Source organism: Ranitomeya imitator, chromosome 3 (assembly GCF_032444005.1).
Source record: "Ranitomeya imitator isolate aRanImi1 chromosome 3, aRanImi1.pri, whole genome shotgun sequence".
Lineage (NCBI taxonomy): Eukaryota > Metazoa > Chordata > Amphibia > Anura > Dendrobatidae > Ranitomeya > Ranitomeya imitator.
Window position 1 is genome coordinate 180,255,728 of NC_091284.1, and position 20,340 is coordinate 180,276,067.

Below are 20,340 nucleotides of genomic sequence, written 5' to 3' on the forward strand. Positions count from 1 at the left end.
CTGATTGGTTCGTTCGGTCTGGCCATTAGTCTGAGGATGGAAAGGCGAGGAAAAAGATAGATCAATGCCCATCCTACCACAAAAGGCTCGCCAAAACCTTGAAACAAACTGGGAACCTCTGTCAGAAACAATATTCTCAGGAATGCCATGCAAACGAACCACATGCTGGAAGAACAAAGGCACCAAATCAGAGGAGGAAGGCAATTTAACCAAGGGCACCAGATGGACCATTTTAGAAAAGCGATCACAGACCACCCAAATGACTGACATCTTTTGAGAAACGGGAAGGTCAGAAATGAAATCCATCGAAATATGTGTCCAAGGCCTCTTTGGGACCGGCAAGGGCAAAAGCAACCCACTGGCATGTGAACAGCAGGGCTTAGCCCTAGCACAAATCCCACAGGACTGCACAAAAGTACGTACATCCCGTGACAGAGATGGCCACCAGAAGGATCTAGCCACTAACTCTCTGGTACCAAAGATTCCAGGATGACCAGCCAAGACCGAACAATGAAGTTCAGAGATAACTTTACTAGTCCACCTATCAGGGACGAACAGTTTCTCCGCCGGACAACGATCAGGTTTATTCGCCTGAAATTTTTGCAACACTCGCCGCAAATCAGGGGAGATGGCAGACACAATGACTCCTTCCTTGAGGATACTCGCCGGCTCAGATAAACCCGGAGAGTCGGGCACAAAACTCCTAGACAGAGCATCCGCCTTCACATTTTTAGAGCCCGGAAGGTACGAAATCACAAAATCGAAGCGGGCAAAAAATAACGACCAACGGGCCTGTCTAGGATTCAAGCGCTTGGCAGACTCGAGATAAGTAAGGTTCTTATGATCAGTCAATACCACCACGCGATGCTTAGCTCCTTCAAGCCAATGATGCCACTCCTCGAATGCCCACTTCATGGCCAGCAACTCTCGGTTGCCCACATCATAATTACGCTCAGCAGCCGAAAACTTCCTGGAAAAGAAAGCACATGGTTTCAACACTGAGCAACCAGAACCTCTCTGTGACAAAACCGCCCCTGCTCCAATCTCAGAAGCATCAACCTCGACCTGGAACGGAAGAGAAACATCTGGCTGACACAACACAGGGGCAGAACAAAAACGATGCTTCAACTCCTGAAAAGCTTCCACAGCAGCAGAAGACCAATTAACCAAATCAGCACCCTTCTTGGTCAAATCGGTCAATGGTTTGGCAATGCTAGAAAAATTACAGATGAAGCGACGATAAAAATTAGCAAAGCCCAGGAACTTTTGCAGACTTTTCAGAGATGTCGGCTGAGTCCAATCCTGGATGGCTTGGACCTTAACCGGATCCATCTCGATAGTAGAAGGGGAAAAGATGAACCCCAAAAATGAAACTTTCTGCACACCGAAGAGACACTTTGATCCCTTCACAAACAAAGAATTAGCACGCAGGACCTGGAAAACCATTCTGACCTGCTTCACATGAGACTCCCAATCATCTGAGAAGATCAAAATGTCATCCAAGTAAACAATCAGGAATTTATCCAGATACTCACGGAAGATGTCATGCATAAAAGACTGAAACACAGATGGAGCATTGGCAAGTCCGAACGGCATCACTAGATACTCAAAATGACCCTCGGGCGTATTAAATGCAGTTTTCCATTCATCTCCTTGCCTGATTCTCACCAGATTATACGCACCACGAAGATCTATCTTAGTGAACCAACTAGCCCCCTTAATCCGAGCAAACAAGTCAGATAACAATGGCAAGGGATACTGAAATTTAACAGTGATCTTATTAAGAAGGCGGTAATCAATACACGGTCTCAGCGAACCATCCTTCTTGGCTACAAAAAAGAACCCTGCTCCCAGTGGTGATGACGATGGGCGAATATGTCCCTTCTCCAGGGATTCCTTCACATAACTGCGCATAGCGGCGTGTTCAGGCACGGATAAATTAAATAATCGACCTTTAGGGAATTTACTACCAGGAATCAAATTGATAGCGCAATCACAATCCCTATGCGGAGGTAGGGCATCGGACTTGGGCTCTTCAAATACATCCTGATAATCAGACAAGAACTCTGGGACCTCAGAATGAGTGGATGACGAAATTGACAAAAATGGAACATCACCATGTACCCCCTGACAACCCCAGCTGGATACCGACATAGAGTTCCAATCCAAAACTGGATTATGGGTTTGCAACCATGGCAACCCCAAGACGACCACATCATGCAGGTTATGCAGCACCAGAAAGCGAATAACTTCCTGATGTGCAGGAGCCATGCACATGGTCAGCTGGGCCCAGTATTGAGGTTTATTCTTGGCCAAAGGTGTAGCATCAATTCCTCTCAACGGAATAGGACACCGCAAAGGCTCCAAGAAAAACCCACAACGTTTAGCATAATCCAAATCCATCAGATTCAGGACAGCGCCTGAATCCACAAACACCATGACAGAATACGATGACAAAGAGCATATCAAGGTAATGGACAGAAGGAATTTGGACTGTACAGTACCAATGACGGCAGACCTATCGAACCGCTTAGTGCGCTTAGGACAATCAGAAATAGCATGAGTGGAATCACCACAGTAGAAACACAGCCCATTCAGACGTCTGTGTTCTTGCCGTTCAACTCTGGTCATAGTCCTATCGCACTGCATAGGCTCAGGTTTAATCTCAGAAAATACCGCCAAATGGTGCACAGATTTACGCTCGCGCAAGCGTCGACCGATCTGAATGGCCAAAGACATAGACTCATTCAAACCAGCAGGCATAGGAAAACCCACCATGACATCCTTAAGAGCCTCAGAGAGACCCTTTCTGAACAAAGCTGCCAGCGCAGATTCATTCCACAGAGTGAGTACTGACCACTTCCTAAATTTCTGACAATATACTTCTATATCATCCTGACCCTTGCACAAAGCCAGCAAATTTTTCTCAGCCTGATGCACTGAATTAGGCTCATCGTACAGTAATCCGAGCGCCAGGAAAAACGCATTGACATTACTCAATGCAGGGTCTCCTGGCGCAAGAGAAAATGCCCAGTCCTGAGGGTCGCCGCGCAAAAAAGAAATAATAATCAAAACCTGTTGAACAGGATTACCAGAAGAATGAGGCTTCAAGGCCAGAAATAGCTTACAATTATTTTTGAAACTAAGAAACTCAGTTCTATCACCAAAAAACAAATCAGGAATAGGAATTCTTGGTTCTAACATAGATTTCTGATCAATAGTATCTTGAATCCTTTGTACATTTGTAAGTAGATTATCCATTGAAGAGCACAGACCCTGAATATCCATGTCCACACCTGTGTCCTGAAACACCCAAATGTCTAGGGGAAAAAAAAGACTGAACACAGAGCTGAGAAAAAAAAAATGATGTGAGAACTTCTTTTTTCCCTCTATTGAGAATCATTAGTCTGGCTCCTTGTACTGTTATGAAAGCAATCCAGTGACACAGTGTGCCAGCAATCAGAGCACATACAGTGATCTGATAATAACCCAAAAACAATAGAACGAGCTCTGAGACGTGGAATCTCTGTAGACCGCAATACCTGAACCTATCCTAAACACAACTAAAGGCAGCTGTGGATTGCGCCTGACACTACCTATGCAACTCGGCACAGCCTGAGGAACTGACTAGCCTGAAGATAGAAATACAAGCCTGACTTGCCTCAGAGAAATACCCCAAAGGAAAAGGCAGCCCCCCACATATAATGACTGTTAGCAAGATGAAAAGACAAAACGTAGGGATGAAATAGATTCAGCAAAGTGAGGCCCGATATTCTAGATAGAGTGAGGATAGCAAAGAGAACTTTGCAGTCTACAAAAAACCCTAAAGCAAAAAACCACGCAAAGGGGGCAAAAAGACCCACCGTGCCGAACTAACGGCACGGCGGTACACCCTTTGCGTCTCAGAGATTCCAGCAAAAACGAATAGACAAGCTGGACAGTAAAAACAGCAACAAAAGCAAAGAAGCACTTATCTAAGCAGAGCAGCAGGCCACAGGAAAGATCCAGAAGCTCAGATCCAACACTGGAACATTGACAAGGAGCCAGGAAGACAGAATCAGGTGGAGTTAAATAACAAAGCAGCCAACGAGCTCACCAGAACACCTGAGGGAGGAAGCTCAGAAGCTGCAGTACCACTTGTGACCACAGGAGTGAATTCAGCCACAGAATTCACAGCACAAGACTTTCTGTTCACAGATACCTCCATCCAATCTCACTGAGCTAGAACTAGTTTGCAAACAAGAATGGGCAAAAATTTCAGCCTCTAGATGTGTAAAACTCGTAGAGACATACCCCAAAAGACTTTCAGCAGTAATTGCAGCCAAAGGTAGCCATACAAAATATTGGCTTGGGTGGGTTTGCAGAATACAAATGCATGTCACAATTGTCAGATTTATATTTTTAAAATAATTAGAAAACCATATATCATTTCCTTTACCCTTTACAAACACTTGTTACTTTGTGTTGGCATATCACATAAATCCCAATAAAATACATTTAAGCTTGTGAGTGTAATGTTAAAAAAATGTGGAAAGGTTCAGGTGGTATGAATACTTTTCAAGGCAGTATAGGTGAAAAATAGATAACTTAGACAAGCCATGATGGATTTTTCTGCAAAGTTATTGACTGCAGAGAGAGAGATTTTGGGCTGATCAAGGGGCTGGATCTAATGAACTAACCCTTTACTGCTGAGAAGGGTTATTGGTCGTACACAGCAACTGCAGGCTTATGCTAAGGAGGGATTACCCTAAACAGAGAGCAGATTGTGCTACTGTATTGTCTGTTTTTTTTGCCTAGTTTTATCTGTAATTCTCCATATTGTGATGATGAACACAATGGCTGGTGTGTGTCCCAAGTAAAATATTTAAAGGGAACCTGACAGTGGCTCCATGATTTCAGCCATATATGTTTACCTCTGAAAGACTGCAGTTTTTCGGAGAAAAACATAGTTTAATAGCCGAAGACATATTTATCCCTTAGTGCATGTATGGGGAGAGACTTGTCGCTCTGTCCTTACACTTATTAATGTATGTTTTGTACATAGTAAATATGATTTAATATACATTCAATGAAAAATAAACACTAATAATTAAAAACATTATTAAAAAACAAATATTATATTATAGGTTTTGCACAAACAGTAAGATGCAATTTGTTGGTGGTGCAATAGAGTCAGTAGTTGGTCAAACATTTCCACGTGTTGACTTCTTAGCTACATAGATGGAATGCCAAGTGCTACGTGTCCCACAAAATTCAAGAGTTATAGTTATGTACTTAGTGCAGCTGTGAATACACTCAAGAACACGCCGGTGGTGTATGGCGGTGGATTAATTCATCCCATGACTTCCTAAATCATGCTGATAGATCAGACCACTCAGCACTGTATTCTAAATAGAGAGATTGGGGAAACCAGAGAGGCAAGTGTAACCTCTGACACCTCTCTGGTCACCATGAAGTCATCACACACAGTAAAAGCATTTCTGTGATAGACTCCCTTAAAACATGATAAAAATAGCCCACCCTAGGATCACACAGCCATATTTTACATTCACATTCCATACCTGAAGGTTTCATACGTCATCTCATTCCTATTTCTTGGATCATTAGCCACAAAATGTTGTTTTATCTCTCTGGAGTTGGATTCGCTGATACTTCTTAGTTTACCCATGATTGAAGCAATATCCGCCATAGGGAACTACAAAAAAGAGGAATAGCTGAACAATGACAGAAAGAATGATAATAGATAGATGGACTGATAGACACTGCGCTGCGCACCTACGATGTTCTCTGCCATTAGCCACTGCTCCAGTCTTCTAGGTGACAATCATGGAGATGCTGAATAGGGAGTGCAGATTGTTCTTATCTGTCCTCTCAGAATGATCGTCACTCAGCGGTCCCATTGTCCCATTTATCTTTTCTGTGTTTTATACCTAGTGGCAATTATTGTATTGTTGGGATACCCAATGTGCACAATTCTGGGTTGCTATTTTGTGCTCTGACCCAAGGGAATTGGAATTCCGACTTTAATTCTGACCTTGGACTGCCTGACCTTGTGTTGGCTTGATTGTGCTGCCTTTCTCCTAAATTTTGACCAGGCCTTGCCTGGCTGTCATAGTCTAGCTACTCTCACATTCTAATCCCAGCTTGTGTGGTGTAATTTTTAAGTTAGCTCCACCATTAAAGGTACCTTCAGACTGATCAACTTTCCAACGATCACGACCAGCGATACGACCTGGCCGTGATCGTTGGAAAGTCCTTGTGTGGTCGCTGGAGAGCTGTCACACAGACAGCTCTCCAGCGACCAACGATGCCGAAGTCCCCGGGTAACCAGGGTAAACATCGGGTTACTAAGCGCAGGGCCGCTCTTAGTAACCCAATGTTTACCCTGGTTACCATTGTAAATGTAAAAAAAAAAAAACACTACATACTCACATTCCGGTGTCTGTCACGTCCCTCGCCGTCAGCTTCCCGCACTGACTATGAGCGCCGGCCAGCCGTAAAACAGAGCACAGCGGTGACGTCACCGCTGTGCTTTACGGCCGGCGCTCACAGTCAGTACGGGAAGCTGACGGCGAGGGACGTGACAGACACCGGAATGCTAAGCGGCCCTGCGCTTAGTAACCCGATATTTACCCTGGTTACCAGTGAACACATCGCTGGATCAGCATCACACACGCCGATCCAGCGATGACAGCGGGTGATCCAGCGACGAAATAAAGTTCTGGCCTTCTAGCTCCGACCAGCGATGTCACAGCAGGATCCTGATCGCTGCTGTGTGTCAAACACAACGAGATCGCTATCCAGGACGCTGCAACGTCACGGATCACTGTCATTCTCATTCAAAAGTTGCTGAGTGTGACGGTACCTTAAGAGACTACTTTGCAGATAAAACGTTGGAGTCTCTGCACCAAAGTCCAGATGACAGGATTAGAGTTTAGGGGCACGCTCATTAAGTTCTGCAAACAGATTGGAGATTGAAATGACTGCCTGTGGAAGCCTGTTTTATAGGGGTTGTCCAATCGATAAGTCTGCAGTCACTCTATGTGACTGCTGTGAGCTGTGGGGATTCGTTGATTTCTGACCTGGGACCGGAGGGTATGTATGTGTTATATATACTCCCGCCAGTGGGCGAGATCTCGCTTCAAACACTTGTATTGACCAATGCGGCACCCAGTCTAGTGACGCCGCCATCCAGTGGGCGCGGCCACTAGCAGGGGAGAAGCCAGGGTGGGACTGTGAAGTAACACCAAAGGAAATATTTCATCAAATAAATCACTCCTTCCCTGACTGGAGTAGGTGTATGTGCACACATCAAGTATTTGGTGCAAAAATTTCTCCATCTCTTGGCAGGAAAAACGCAGCGTAAAATAATTGCATTTTTGAGTGAAATCTGCATCAAAAACACTGAAAGAATTGACATGCTGCAGATTTAAATCTACAACAAATCTGAAAGTCAAAAATAAGCTACGTGTGCATGAGACTTCAGGATTCTCATTCACTTCACTGACATCAGGAAACCCTTCAGATTTTGTGACAAATCTGCACAGAAAAAAAAATGACAAATCTGTGACAAATCTGCAACGTATGCAAAGGCAATTACATTTCTGACAAGACACACAGTAGTACAGTAGTTAGAAGATGCATCAAATTCATTAAAGGGGTACTCCGGGAGATTACAAAAAATGCTGTACTGTCCCTGCTCTCTTACACTATAAACATTAGATGCTCAGTGCACTTGTATGATTTTTATAACACTTGCAACTCTGTGTGACAGGAGCTGCTCCTCACTGCTCCCCCCCAACTAAGTGCCTCTCCCCTTATAAGGAACAGCCATCCTGAGAATAGGGGGTGTGGCCATACCCCTGCTGTCTGCACAGAAATGGCTATTATCAGGAGACTGGCTTCCTGTCTGCAGTCTGATGTGAGGGGTCGTGGCTGGGGCATCTTCAAGTAACCCCGGGAATAAGACATTATCATGGGGCTGGTGTGACAGAAGATGCTTTTCACTGCTCACCCCTCCATCTGGGATGTGATAGATGCCACTGTAGAGGCGCCATTTTGGTAGAAAAAAAAAATTAGGCTCCATTAAGATGGCACTGACAGCACCTGCGCAGTAGCATCTATCAGAACGGGATAGATGCTACTGCGCAGGTGCTGCCGGCGCCATCTTGATGGAGCCTAATTTTTTTTCTCTACGAAAATGCCACTGGCGGTGGCACCTCTGCAGTAGCATCTATCGGAATGTGGAACCAGCAGTCTGTCCAGTTCCAGTTCAGCCCTTACAAGTTCTAAATCAAAGCGCGTGAAAAACACACTTGTTGCCCAGGAAACTGGCTACTTCTGACAGACTGCTGCAGCAGCCAGTAATTTACACAATGCACCCAGTAAACTATAGATGTAAAAAGTGACCTGTTCTTGAGAACTGAGATGATGTTTAGTAGCAGGTAAATTGCATAGTTGCTTGTTTTTACCATTTAACAAGGTAGGACAACTCTTTAAACAAGACCTAACATATCTGTTGCGTGGTGCACACAGACCTCCCCTGGTGCTTACAATGTTCTGATAAGCCTTAGGTCTCATATAACCGAGGGCTTTCATTTTGCTGAGATTGTAGCATGTGCTGAGCAATCACGTCTAATTCAAGAAGGAACAAGCGCAGAACACATTGCCATAAACAGATTTACATTCATTCATTATACGCACTCCCTGCAATGAATTTACAGTTTGCCAGTACGTTTTTATGAGCTCATTTGTCTATGGATGAAGCCAGCATGACTGCACAATGACATTGGGCTAAGCCACGAAGAGAAGACAGAGATGGCGCTACGTGTCCTATCATAACTTGTGCTAATGCTCCACCTGGTGGTTTATAGTCGTCATTGTAAATTACACTGCAAGAAACGGATCCTCTTTTAATAAGGTTTATATCAATATTAAAAACTAAATTATTCGTATAGCTTCCTTGTTATACGTTGTCTAGCCAGAGACATCAGCTAATCACCAGGACACATGCCCTTAGAGAAGGAGATGTCTTGAAGAGCCCATCGCTTTAACAAATGCCATAAAAGGTTTGGAACCTGCTCTACAATGCACAGGTAAGGCTCTGTGCTCATTATGTCTGCCCATTCATACGGTAAGAGCCTTTCACTTTTTATACCTCTGGAGGAAGACTCCAATATTTTCACTGTATCATAATTAAACTAAATTTACTGTATTTTCTGGCGTATAAGACTACTTTTTAACCCCTGAAAATCTTCTCAAAAGTCGGGTGTCGTCTTATACGCCAGGTGTCGTCTTATAGGGCAGATGCGGATAATCTGCGGTCGCCGCATATTGTGGGGGGAGCGGTCCCAATGACGAGGTGAGGGGGCGCCTCAACGGGAAGGTGTAAGTGAAGCAGAGGCAGAGAAGGAGATAATAGGATACAAGGGCGAGCCAGATGAGTGAAAGAGGAGTGTTTCTCTAGGCACAGCACCGCTCTCTCTCTCTTTTTTGCATAACCCTGGCATCCCAGACACTGACAGTTTGCTTCACTTACACCTTCTGGTGAGGCGCTCCCTCACCTCGTCATCGGGACCACTCCCCCCACTATATACGTCGACCGCAGATTGCTTCGCACCCACCCTATAAGACGACACCCGGCATATAAGACAACCCCCAACTTTTGAGAAGATTTTATATTTTAACTGGAAAAGTTGGGGGTCGTCTTATACGCCGGAAAATACGGTATATATCTTGCTTTTTTTCCTGGATGCTTCTGTCTTCTATGCAGTTCCATATATAAAAAATGTCATGCTGAGTCACTTCAGAAAGGTGAGGACACTCATTTGGCATACATCAAGCTTGACAGGGCCTTATAGATATGTTAAGAGTAAGTCTATAGCATTCCCGGCGTATATGTCTAACATAGCATTCAAATGTCAAGAGACCCAATTTGAAGCTGCATGTGTAAAAACTGTGATAGTCAATGGCTATTTTTTTTAATGAAAATGTTACGGGTCACAGAAAATGACGACACAACACAAAGAAAACATTTTCTTCAAACTTCAGATTTTTTTGTCACCGCTAAATAAAAAAAAAATGGACATGTTTGGTATCACCATAATTGCTGATGAGGAACATCATATTTCATGGTAATTCTTTACCAGAAAATGTACACAGTAAAAACAATTCCCCAAAAACAATGTCAGAATTGTGGGGGGTTTTTCACAACTTCACCCCACTTGGAATTTTTTCCCAGATTTCCATTATACCATGTGGTAAAATGCATAGTGTCATTCAAAAGTACAACTCCCAAAAAATACGGCAATCCCTCATACGTTTATGTAAGCTGAAAAAAAAAAGTTATGGCTCAGGGAAGAAGGGGAGGAAAAAACGAAAAAGCAAAAACAGATTAAGGTCCAGTTTGCAATCACAGAGTGCCAATGGCTTTCAACCATCTTTGTACTCCGAGTAGATTATCATTTTTTATTACCCACCACAATATAATCAAAATTTTAAACTTACAATAAATTAAAAACGAAACACAAAATAAAAGTTTAAATCCCCCTCCCCCCATTTCCCAATCCCCAAAAAAAGAAGCATATTTGATATTGCCGCATCGATAACAGTCCGCTTTATTGCCACACCTAACCAAGTTTGGCATCCCCACAAACATATTGACCGGGTCATTTTACCACATATTAAACCCAAAACATGTAATGTGAAAATGAACAAAAAAAACAATAGCGGAATTGCAGTTTCTTCACTGTTTCACTCCAATTAGAATTTTTTTCCCCATTTTTCAGTACATTATCAAATTAACGGTGTCACTCCAAATTTCAACTTATCCTGCATAAAAATTTGCCATCTTCTATGGCTATGTCTAAAAAGTTATGACTCTTAGAAGAAGAGGAGAAAAATAATTGCATGAAATGGTAATTAACTCCAGAGCTAAAGGGTTACAGTAATTTTTTAGAAATGCAAAAAACCTTCACATTTTTTAATATTTCCTGTTAGCAAAATGAGCATATGGAATTGATAAGAAAAATCCTGCAAATAAACAGCTCTTAACCTTCCCCAATTTAATTCCTTCTCAGGTGACTAGTACGATAAAGACCGAATGGGCAAGTATGTAAAACATCTGAAGATTTCACCTTCCAAAAATATAAGATATGCAAAAATATTTCAACAACTGTAAAATAAGAAATTGTCTACTTGTCAAAATACCAAACAGAAACACCAACGCCAAATGTATATATCTCAGGGACGAAATGAGCTGTTTCTGGCCATAAAAATGCATTAATAAACCATGGAATGTCATTGCTCGGTGTTGTTTTTATAGATTGTGAATATTTTAAGATAAAGCATCTAAACTTCTCTGATCTTGTTCACATCCCAGCCAAGCTCAACTTCTAAATGATGGTTCAGATTTTTGAGGGGTTATTTTTAACTGTCACATTTGAGCCAATGTCAATGCCTTGGGTAAGAGTTGATGTGGAATGCCTGGGTTATGAGGTGTATTGGGCTCTCATGTTACCCTGTGTCCGCTATGTGATATCCTAAAATTGTTTCTCAAATATAGGTTTACAGTTCCTAAAATTGTTTCCATTCAGAATTCATTTTCTTCTTTATGAAAATAATTTTTTCATCTGAAACCCAATTAAATAACACGACCGCTTGATATATAGGCATATTTTACTTGTACATAAAACCCTATTGTTATACATTATGCTGATTGTGACATTAATCTATTGCTTTAGGAGGGCAAGACTTGTCTGTATGCTTTCTGAATTGTGGATTGTGATTGTGACCATCCCATAGAGAGGTGAGTCACTAGTGAGGGACAATCCATGAGGCACATCCATGAGAACTTAGTTTTTGGTCAAAAAATGTCAACTAAGAACCTCAAATTTTTTGACGTGTAGTAATAATATTGGGCCACATACCCTTATCCAAACATCTTTCTCAGACTTGTTTTAATTCGAGCTAAGCTGGAACCTCTCTCTTTCCAGTTCATATGAGGCCAGGCTAGACACATAGAGAGGTAAGTCACTAGAGATAGGGACTATCAATGATGTGCACCTTGTCAATGGTAGATGAGCTTAATCACTTTTTGATAAAAAATGTTAGAACTAAGTAATATTTTTTGATGCGTAGGAATATCATAATTTATGTATTCAATATTCGTAGTGTGCTAATGCATACTGTTTGAATATATGCAGGTATATTTGACATCATATTCAAAATTTTTCTGTGACGCTAGTCACAACCTACAAACAGGCCGTGAGTCAGCAAAGTCAGAAGTTCCGGGGTTCATACCAAAAGGGCACATAGTTAAAAAAAGGGAAAATAGTCATAAATCAGGTTTCAATCCAGGGTCAGAATACCTGAGAAACAGTGGATAAGCCAACTGGCAATAACAAATGGATAGTCAGAACAAGGTCCAAAAGTCAGCAGCAGAAGATCAGAAGCAAAGGGGCAATAACAAACGGTTAGTCAGAACAGGGTCCAAAGGTCAGCAGCAGAAGAGCAGAACGTACAGCACAGGGATCAGGCAAACACACACCAGAGAGTACAAGCTTTTGACTGGCAGTGATCTGGGTTAGACGGCTCACCTAAATAGCAGGCAATTACTAAGAACAGGGAACACCTATGGAAATCTCTACATGTCCCAGTCTCAGATAGGTCAACTGAGCAGTTAATCAAAGCACTGACAGCTCAGCACACCCCAGCACAGGATAGGATGACAGAGCAGTCCATCAGTGAGTCCCAGAAACTCTGAGCAGAGGAATCGTGACATTTCCTTACTATGTGTGTTTAAGTAGGAGTGTCTAAAGTACTCACTGATAAACATTCTGGTAGTCAACAAACAGAGCAATAATTTGTTACAGGATGTTACACACCCGTCCCAGGTATCCTGGGCTCTGCTCACTTCTACTGGGTCTGCTGCCCCCTGTTGTGCTCCACGTCGGGTTTTTCTAGTTGCCCCGAGTAGATCAGTTACATCATCTCCCTAGACCTATTTAAGGCCCACTGACACACTTCTGTGTCTTGAGATTAAGACGCCTAGTCCTATGTTTGGTGTTCCCATGTGGTCACCTGGACCCAAAGTTAAGAGGATCCACCTCATCTGCTGAGCCTAAACACAGGAATATTGATTACGTTAAGAGGCTTAAAGAGAATATGTCAGAATGATTCACCCCTTTCCTCCTCACTACATGGTAGTGCTGCTCTATGAAAGATAATGTCATCAACATCTTTACTGATACAATCTGTTGCTCTCTGATAGAAAAAATAAAAGTTTTAATTCATATACAAATGACCATACAGTGGGGAAAAAAAGCATTTAGTCATCCAACAATTGTGCACATTCTCCCACTTAAAAACATGAGAGAGGGCTGTAATTGACATCATAGGCAGACCACTATGAGCGTCAAAATGAGAAAACAAATCCAGAAAATCTCCTTGTCTGATTTGGCAAGTTTTATTTTGCAAATTATGGTGGAAATAATAAGATTTCTGGCTCTCACAGACCTGTAACTTCTTCATTAAGAGGCTCCTCTGTCCTCCACTCATTATCTGTAGTAATGGCACCTGTTTGAACTTGTTATCAGTATAAAATACATCTGTCCACAACCTCAAACAGTCACACTCCAAAGTCCACTATAGTGAAGACCAAATAGCTGTCCAAGGACGCCAGAAATAAAATTGTAGCCCTGCATTAGGCTGGGAATGAATCTTCAATAGGCAAGCAGCTTGGTGTGATGAAATCAACTGTGCGGGCAATAATAAGAAAATGAAAGAGAAGACATACAAGACCACGGATAATCTCCCTCAATCTGGGGCTCCATGCAAGATCTCACCCCGTGTGGTCAAAATGATCACAAAAACGGTGAGCAAAAATCCCAAAACCACACGGGGGGAACTAGGGAATGACTTGCATAGAGCTGAGACCACCATAAGAAAGGCTACAATCAGTAACACACTACGCCACAATGGACTCTGATCCTGCAGCACCAGACGTGTCCCCCTGCTTAAGCCAGTACATGTCTGGGCCTGTCTGACGTTTGCTAGAGAACATTTGGATTATCTTGAAGGGTATTGGAGAATGTCATATGGTCTGATGAAACCAAAGTAGAACTGTTTGGCAGAATCAAAACGCGTCGTGTTTGGAGGAGACAGAATGCTGAGTTACATCCAAAGAACACCATACCTACTGTGAAGTATGGGGGTGGCAACATCATGCTTTGGGGCTGTTTCTCTGCAAAGGGACGAGGATGACTGATCCGTGTACATGAAAGAATGAATGGGGCCATGTATTGTGAGATTTTGAGTGCAAACCTCCTTAATTCAGCAATGGCATTGAAGATGAAACATGGAAGGGTCTTTCAGCATGATAATGTCCCAAGCACACCACCAGGGCAATGAAGACTCGAGTGGCTTCGTAGGAAGCATATGAAGGTCCTGGATTGGCCTAGCCAGTCTCCAGATCTCAACCCAATAGAAAACCTTTGGAGGGAGCTGAAAGTCCATGTTGCCCAGCAACAGGTCCAAAACATCACTGCTCTAGAGGACATCTGCATGGAGGAATGGGCCAACATAATACCAACAGTGTGTGCCAACCTTGTGAAGACTTACAGAAAAAGTTTGACCTTTGTCATTGCCAACAAAGGATATATAACAAAATATCCTGTAAAAATCCGATAGCATCTTTGACTTTTCTTTTACTTTGACATATTCCCAAAATCCTCTCTTATTGCTTTTGATGGCTCTTGCAAACCTTAATTCATTGTCAGCTTTAAATAATCTGATTCGTGCCCTGCAGGTTCTGCAGACAGCATTACATTCTTCTTTAGATATGCCTCCCTCTTTCCACTTGATAAACATTTCTTTCTTCCTTTTTAGCATGTGTTTAAGTTCTGTGTTTATCCATCCTGGTTTCCTTAAATGCTTTGTATTCTTCCCACTTTTTGGAATTGTTAATGATTGTGCTTTGAGAATGTCATTTTTCAAGATTTCCCATCCTTCCTGGACATTTTGTTATTTATGCCCATTTATTATAGATTCTTCAAAAAGAACTCTCAAAGCAGTTTTACTCCAGAATGGCATTTTTACGCTTCCATCCCTGTAGGTCATTCCGTACACTTGAAGGAAAGCTATGAGAACTTGGAAATGGTTCTTCATAAACCTAAATACAAAGACCATGGTTGGAAAGTGTGTTTGGTTTTGAAGAACTTGTGCATGCTGCTCAGACAACAAGCTTGATATACCAAATACCCTTGTTTTCTGTGTCCGAGGGACAGTCGAGACCAACAAAATCACTGGACCAAGAAGAGTTGGCAGCCGAGGGTACTCAAAGTCGGTAAAAAAATCTCCACCGAGAAACTTTGGTACTGCCCTATAAAGTTCTTCTACCACCTCTCCACATAAAATTGGGCTTGATTAAGCAATTCATAAAATCACTTCCAAGACATGGGGAATGTTTCAAATACTTGGTCACCAAGTTTCCAAGCCTCGGGGGCAAAATTGAATGAAGATGTGTTCATTGGACCAGACATTTAACGGTTTATAGCTGGTAACGAGTTTGTCAATACCATGGATCCACAAAAAGAAGGGTGGATTGCATTTAAAGAGGTCATAGAGAAATTTTTAAGTAATAAAAAAGATACTGACTACAAAAAGATAGTCGGACGAATGCTGAAAGCATTTCAAGCTTTAGGTTGCCTGATGAGTTTGAAAGTGCATTTCCTCCATTCCCACCTTGACTACTTTCCTGAAAATTTGGGAGCTGTGAATGAAGAGCAAGTTGAACGATTCCACCAGGACATTAAAGTGACAGAAAGTAGATACCAGGGAAAATGGAGCATTACAATCAAGGCAGATTACTGTTGGATACTTCAGAGAGACATTCCAGATGCTACTCACAAGCGTAAATGTACCAATAGGAGCCTCACAGAGAAGTGTTAGTGAGCTCATTTCAGTTCAAAAATTATTTTCATGAAAAATTTGTAATAAAAATTAATTTTATAAGTCTATTTTCATTTATTTTGTGGTATTGCCTTATTTAACATAGTTACCTAAATTGTCAGGAAATGTGATGTCCTATGACAAAACTGAGGTCATTTTCAGATTCAGCTCACCAAAAAACCTTAAGATTACGTGGAATAATGAAAACGGCTCTTGAAATTTTCTTTTTGGAGACCTGTGTTATCTTTCAGACCATATAAAGAGTTTGAGGGGTTGGATTGTTCCGACACATTCCCTTCAAGCCAACTGTGCTCTTTGACTCCTTTAATTCTTTAAAGGAATACCAGCACTATAATAAAGGGCACTAAACACTCCTCTCTATTAGCCACAATAAAGTGCAACTGTACTGCAAACAATGCCACCCACTCTGGTGGAGCTGTTTATTTTAATGGGCACCGTGGAATACAACATTTCCCTTGTATTATCTGGAAATTGATGGCAACCCACAAATGTATGGAAAGATAACAGCTTATCATTTGGGTTATTAGGTGCTAGACCTGCACGGATCATAGCTTACTTGAAGAGGACCAGCCCACTGCCTTGATATGTCTGTTATAGCCATACCTCATGAAATAACAATCCTAAAGCATATTTCCGCTGATCTCAGAAATTGTACTGTTTTTCTGTTTCTCTTCCAGGAACTTTAAGAATAAATTGACAATTGGGTGTACTCTGCACTCTCTGACAATGTCATCACTGATTGGGCAGTATCTGACTATGCTGGGACACACTCCTAAATAGAAAAACTCAATTTATAAACTTAAGGGAGGAATAACAGGAACATGACAATGGAATACAGAGATTTAAGAATATGTGCTTTGGGATTGTTATATCATAAAGGATACAAGTGTTTACTAAAACAGACATGTCGTTCGTTCTTTCCTCCCCTTCTTCCAAAAGCCATTATTTTTTTATATTTCTGTCCACATAGCCATATTAGAACTTGTTTTATGTGGCACAAGTCACTGTCACGCCGTTAACGGCGATAAAGGGGCAGGACGGCATACTGGGACCCGCACCTGTCCCTGCCACTATAATGAGGCCCTGACTTTCCCTTATCTCAGGGGTACCTATGATGGTTAGGAAGCCTGAGCCGCCAACGTATCCCTGTCTCCTGTGCAGGCCCTATCAATGGCCCCCTCACCCCCCAAAGAGGTGGACTGCACCAATGTATAAATACAACAATTAACAGGGTATACAGACAAGGTAACTAAAAGTCTCAAACTCACCAAATGCTCACACAACCACAGAGGTAACACATAGAAGGAAAGGAAGGAAAACAGGTTTAACATGCAACCAAAACAGCAGACACCAATCTCTGTAAATAAACCTCCAAGCTCCTAATACACCACGCTCCTTCAACCTCCAAGCCAGGCAGCTGAACTGATCACTGACAACAGTTGTAGACAAAGCTGAGTCTATATAGGAGAGATTACAAAAATCAATTCAGCTGAGAGACCAAGCTCTCAGCAACGTCAGCAACTAGGTTTAACTCCTGACCTGCTGGCAAAAGACAGCCAGGTCAGAATTCAGGAGAAGAGCTTCTGTTCATCGTGTGTGAATGAGGCCCAGAGCGCTGCGGTTCTCTGGAACCTCTCTGTCGCGGAAGCCCCGTGACAGTCAAACTTTTGATTGACCCCATTCATTTTATTATGTGATGCACTGGAAAGCAGGAAAATATTTCAAGCACGTTGAAACTGCAAAAAAGTGCAATTTCACAATTGATTTTTTTTTTTATTTACCATATTCTCTATACAGTAAAACTGACCCCATATGATTCTCCAGGTCAATATGGGTAAATTTTTAAATTGTTTTACTTTTAATGGGGAACGAGGGGGGTGACTTAAACTTCTACTTTTTTTCATATTTTTAACATTTTTTTTCATTTTTTATTGTTTTTAATAGTCTCTATAAGGGACTTGAAGCTGTGATCGTTCTGCATCAGCACTGCTAAATATAGCTAATATCATGATCCTCTATGATGGCCAGCTACAGGCTGGCTTTCACCGACAAATCACCATGACAGGCATGGGGGTATTCAGCAGGTTAAATCAGCCATCATCTGCCAGGAAAAAATCCGTAACAATCGGCTGCTACATGGTTGATCCAGGGCCGGACTGGCCATCTGGCAATTCTGGCAAATGCCAGACGGGCCTGTCTGGTCGTGGGCTGCCTTGTCTGCTATGTTGTTAATAGATCGGTGTTCTCAAGACCCCCATACTGTTAACAGTTGTGACTGATTACAGTCGCTGTCACTTAGCCCAGCAGGCCACAGGTATCATTAGAAATATTGGTCTTGTAGTAAATCTTGCTTTCCTCCATCCAGGGTAATATTAGTAATATATCCCCATCTGGTGCTTGGAGATGGGGACAACATGGGCCTGTGTGATTGCAAATGCCAGGGCTAAATTTCAGCCCCAGGCCATACTTGGGTTGATCCCTATGGGATCTGATTTTTCTTTGCTCGCAAATAGACTTGAATAGCAGAAGATTTGTTCATGCATACAGACGTCCAGTCAGTGTAAAAAAATAAATAAAAAAAGAATTTGAACAGCACAATCTAATAACATTGACAATAGTGCTGACTATATCAGGTAATTTTTTTCTGTGGAGAACACTCCGTAAATACAGAAATGTGAACATAGTCTTACACTCCAATTTACACAGCAAATTAAATTTTATAAAATCTAAATGTTATAATCACCTCCTGAGCATTCTTTTCCATGTAGCAGAAGACATACTCATCTGCATCCACCAAGATAAACATGTGTCCATTGAAGTTAACTCGGGCACCAACAAAGAGGTCTTCTGCTTTGAAATATTCAGACATCTCAGACTTAAATAACTCCTGTCCAGGTTTCTTAACTCGATATCTTTCCAAAAACTTGCCACCCGTGATTCCTAAAAACACAATCACACACAAATAAGAAATAGAGGTACAAATCCCACTCTGCTATGACCTGTCCAGCAACAAACAGAGGAATACATTTTTCTTTAACCGCTTAACACCAAAGCCTGTTTTCACCTTACTGACATGGCCAAATTTTTTAATGCTGAACAGTATCACTTTATGTTGTAATAACTGTGTAATGGTTCCGCGGATATCAGTGATTTCAAGATACATTGTGCTTCATGTTAGTGGTAAATTTAGATCTAAGTAATTTCTATATCCCACATTTGCAATTGACCGTGGCATTGAGAGAGTTAAACAGACAGAGATAGTGCTTGTGCAAAATGCCCAAAAGGGGTAGTCGTGGGCGAGCTGCTGCTCCTGCAAACTCTGGCACCCTACAAGAAAATCAAGTCCCAGTCACGGTGCGTGGCTATGTGTGGGGTACATCACACTTAGGCCTCCAATGGTCCCAGGCTTCCCTTTTCCTATTAAGTCCACTTGCATTGGGGATTCTGCTCTACCAAAGGCAGTTCACCCGGATTCCGTTATCTTCATGGAGCCTGTGTCTCCAGGCTTGACGATTCCAAAGTCCCTGACGTCCATCTTGAGGTTTCAGGACCGAGAAGGGTCCACACGGAATGGTTATATGGCAATTCATTGTCCCGAGTAATAGGATCATGCTGTCCCTAGCAGCCCACTGCATATGACTTCTGCTGTCACTTCATCACATCCTCCAACTGAACTCAACTTCCTGTTCTTGACACTTACCCTCAATTCTGCTCCCCAATCTTGTTATAGTTAACCCTGTCTAGTCTATACTTCAACCCCTGGAGTTTTGCATTTAGATAACATACTTTACTGTAAAACACATCTAACTGATTGGGGTGCCAGAGAGTGAATACTATCTATTCTTCACCGCTCCCATACTTGCACCGACCCTGGCTGTTACAGCAGAAGTTTGGCTAACAGTAAAGCTGCGCTCCAGCCGTGATTGTGCGGCCTCCTGTGCCCTCATGATCATTATGACATACCAGTACATCAATTTACGCAAAGCTCCTGCATAATATGACATACCAGTAAGTTATATGTTGGGAGGGGTTAAGAAACAAAAATGTCTATTGGTTCAAAAATACAGTAATTCCAAGTTTTACATAAAGAAGCGATAAGTGAATTCACACATATATCATTTTGGGGGTAAACACTTCTTACACAGGCAATAGGCACAAGATAGTTGTTGGATTGGCCAAGCAGACATGTTATCGTAATAGGAGGCCTACTGGCCAGAGTGAAAAGGACAAGATATGAAAAATAAATGTTTAAAAATATATTTCCGGAGGTCTTTCACATTGATTGCCCATGCTTAGGATAGGTCATTGATATCCGATCATTGGCGTTGCAACATCCCCAGGACAAACCATTTAACATTAAAATCTGATGTT

General features: G+C 42.1%; 1 protein-coding gene across 2 annotated transcripts in view; it reads right to left on the reverse strand.

Annotated features, from left to right (window-relative positions):
- Positions 1-20,340, reverse strand: part of EFHC2 (EF-hand domain containing 2) — a 103,012-nt gene that overhangs the window by 26,836 nt on the left and 55,836 nt on the right. For both annotated transcript variants that reach the window (XM_069761660.1, XM_069761661.1), the window contains exons 10-11: positions 18,713-18,909; positions 5,562-5,695 (exon numbers count right to left, since the gene is read on the reverse strand). In XM_069761660.1, the coding sequence (XP_069617761.1) occupies positions 5,562-5,695; positions 18,713-18,909 (331 nt within the window). The remainder of the gene's footprint in view (positions 1-5,561; positions 5,696-18,712; positions 18,910-20,340) is intronic.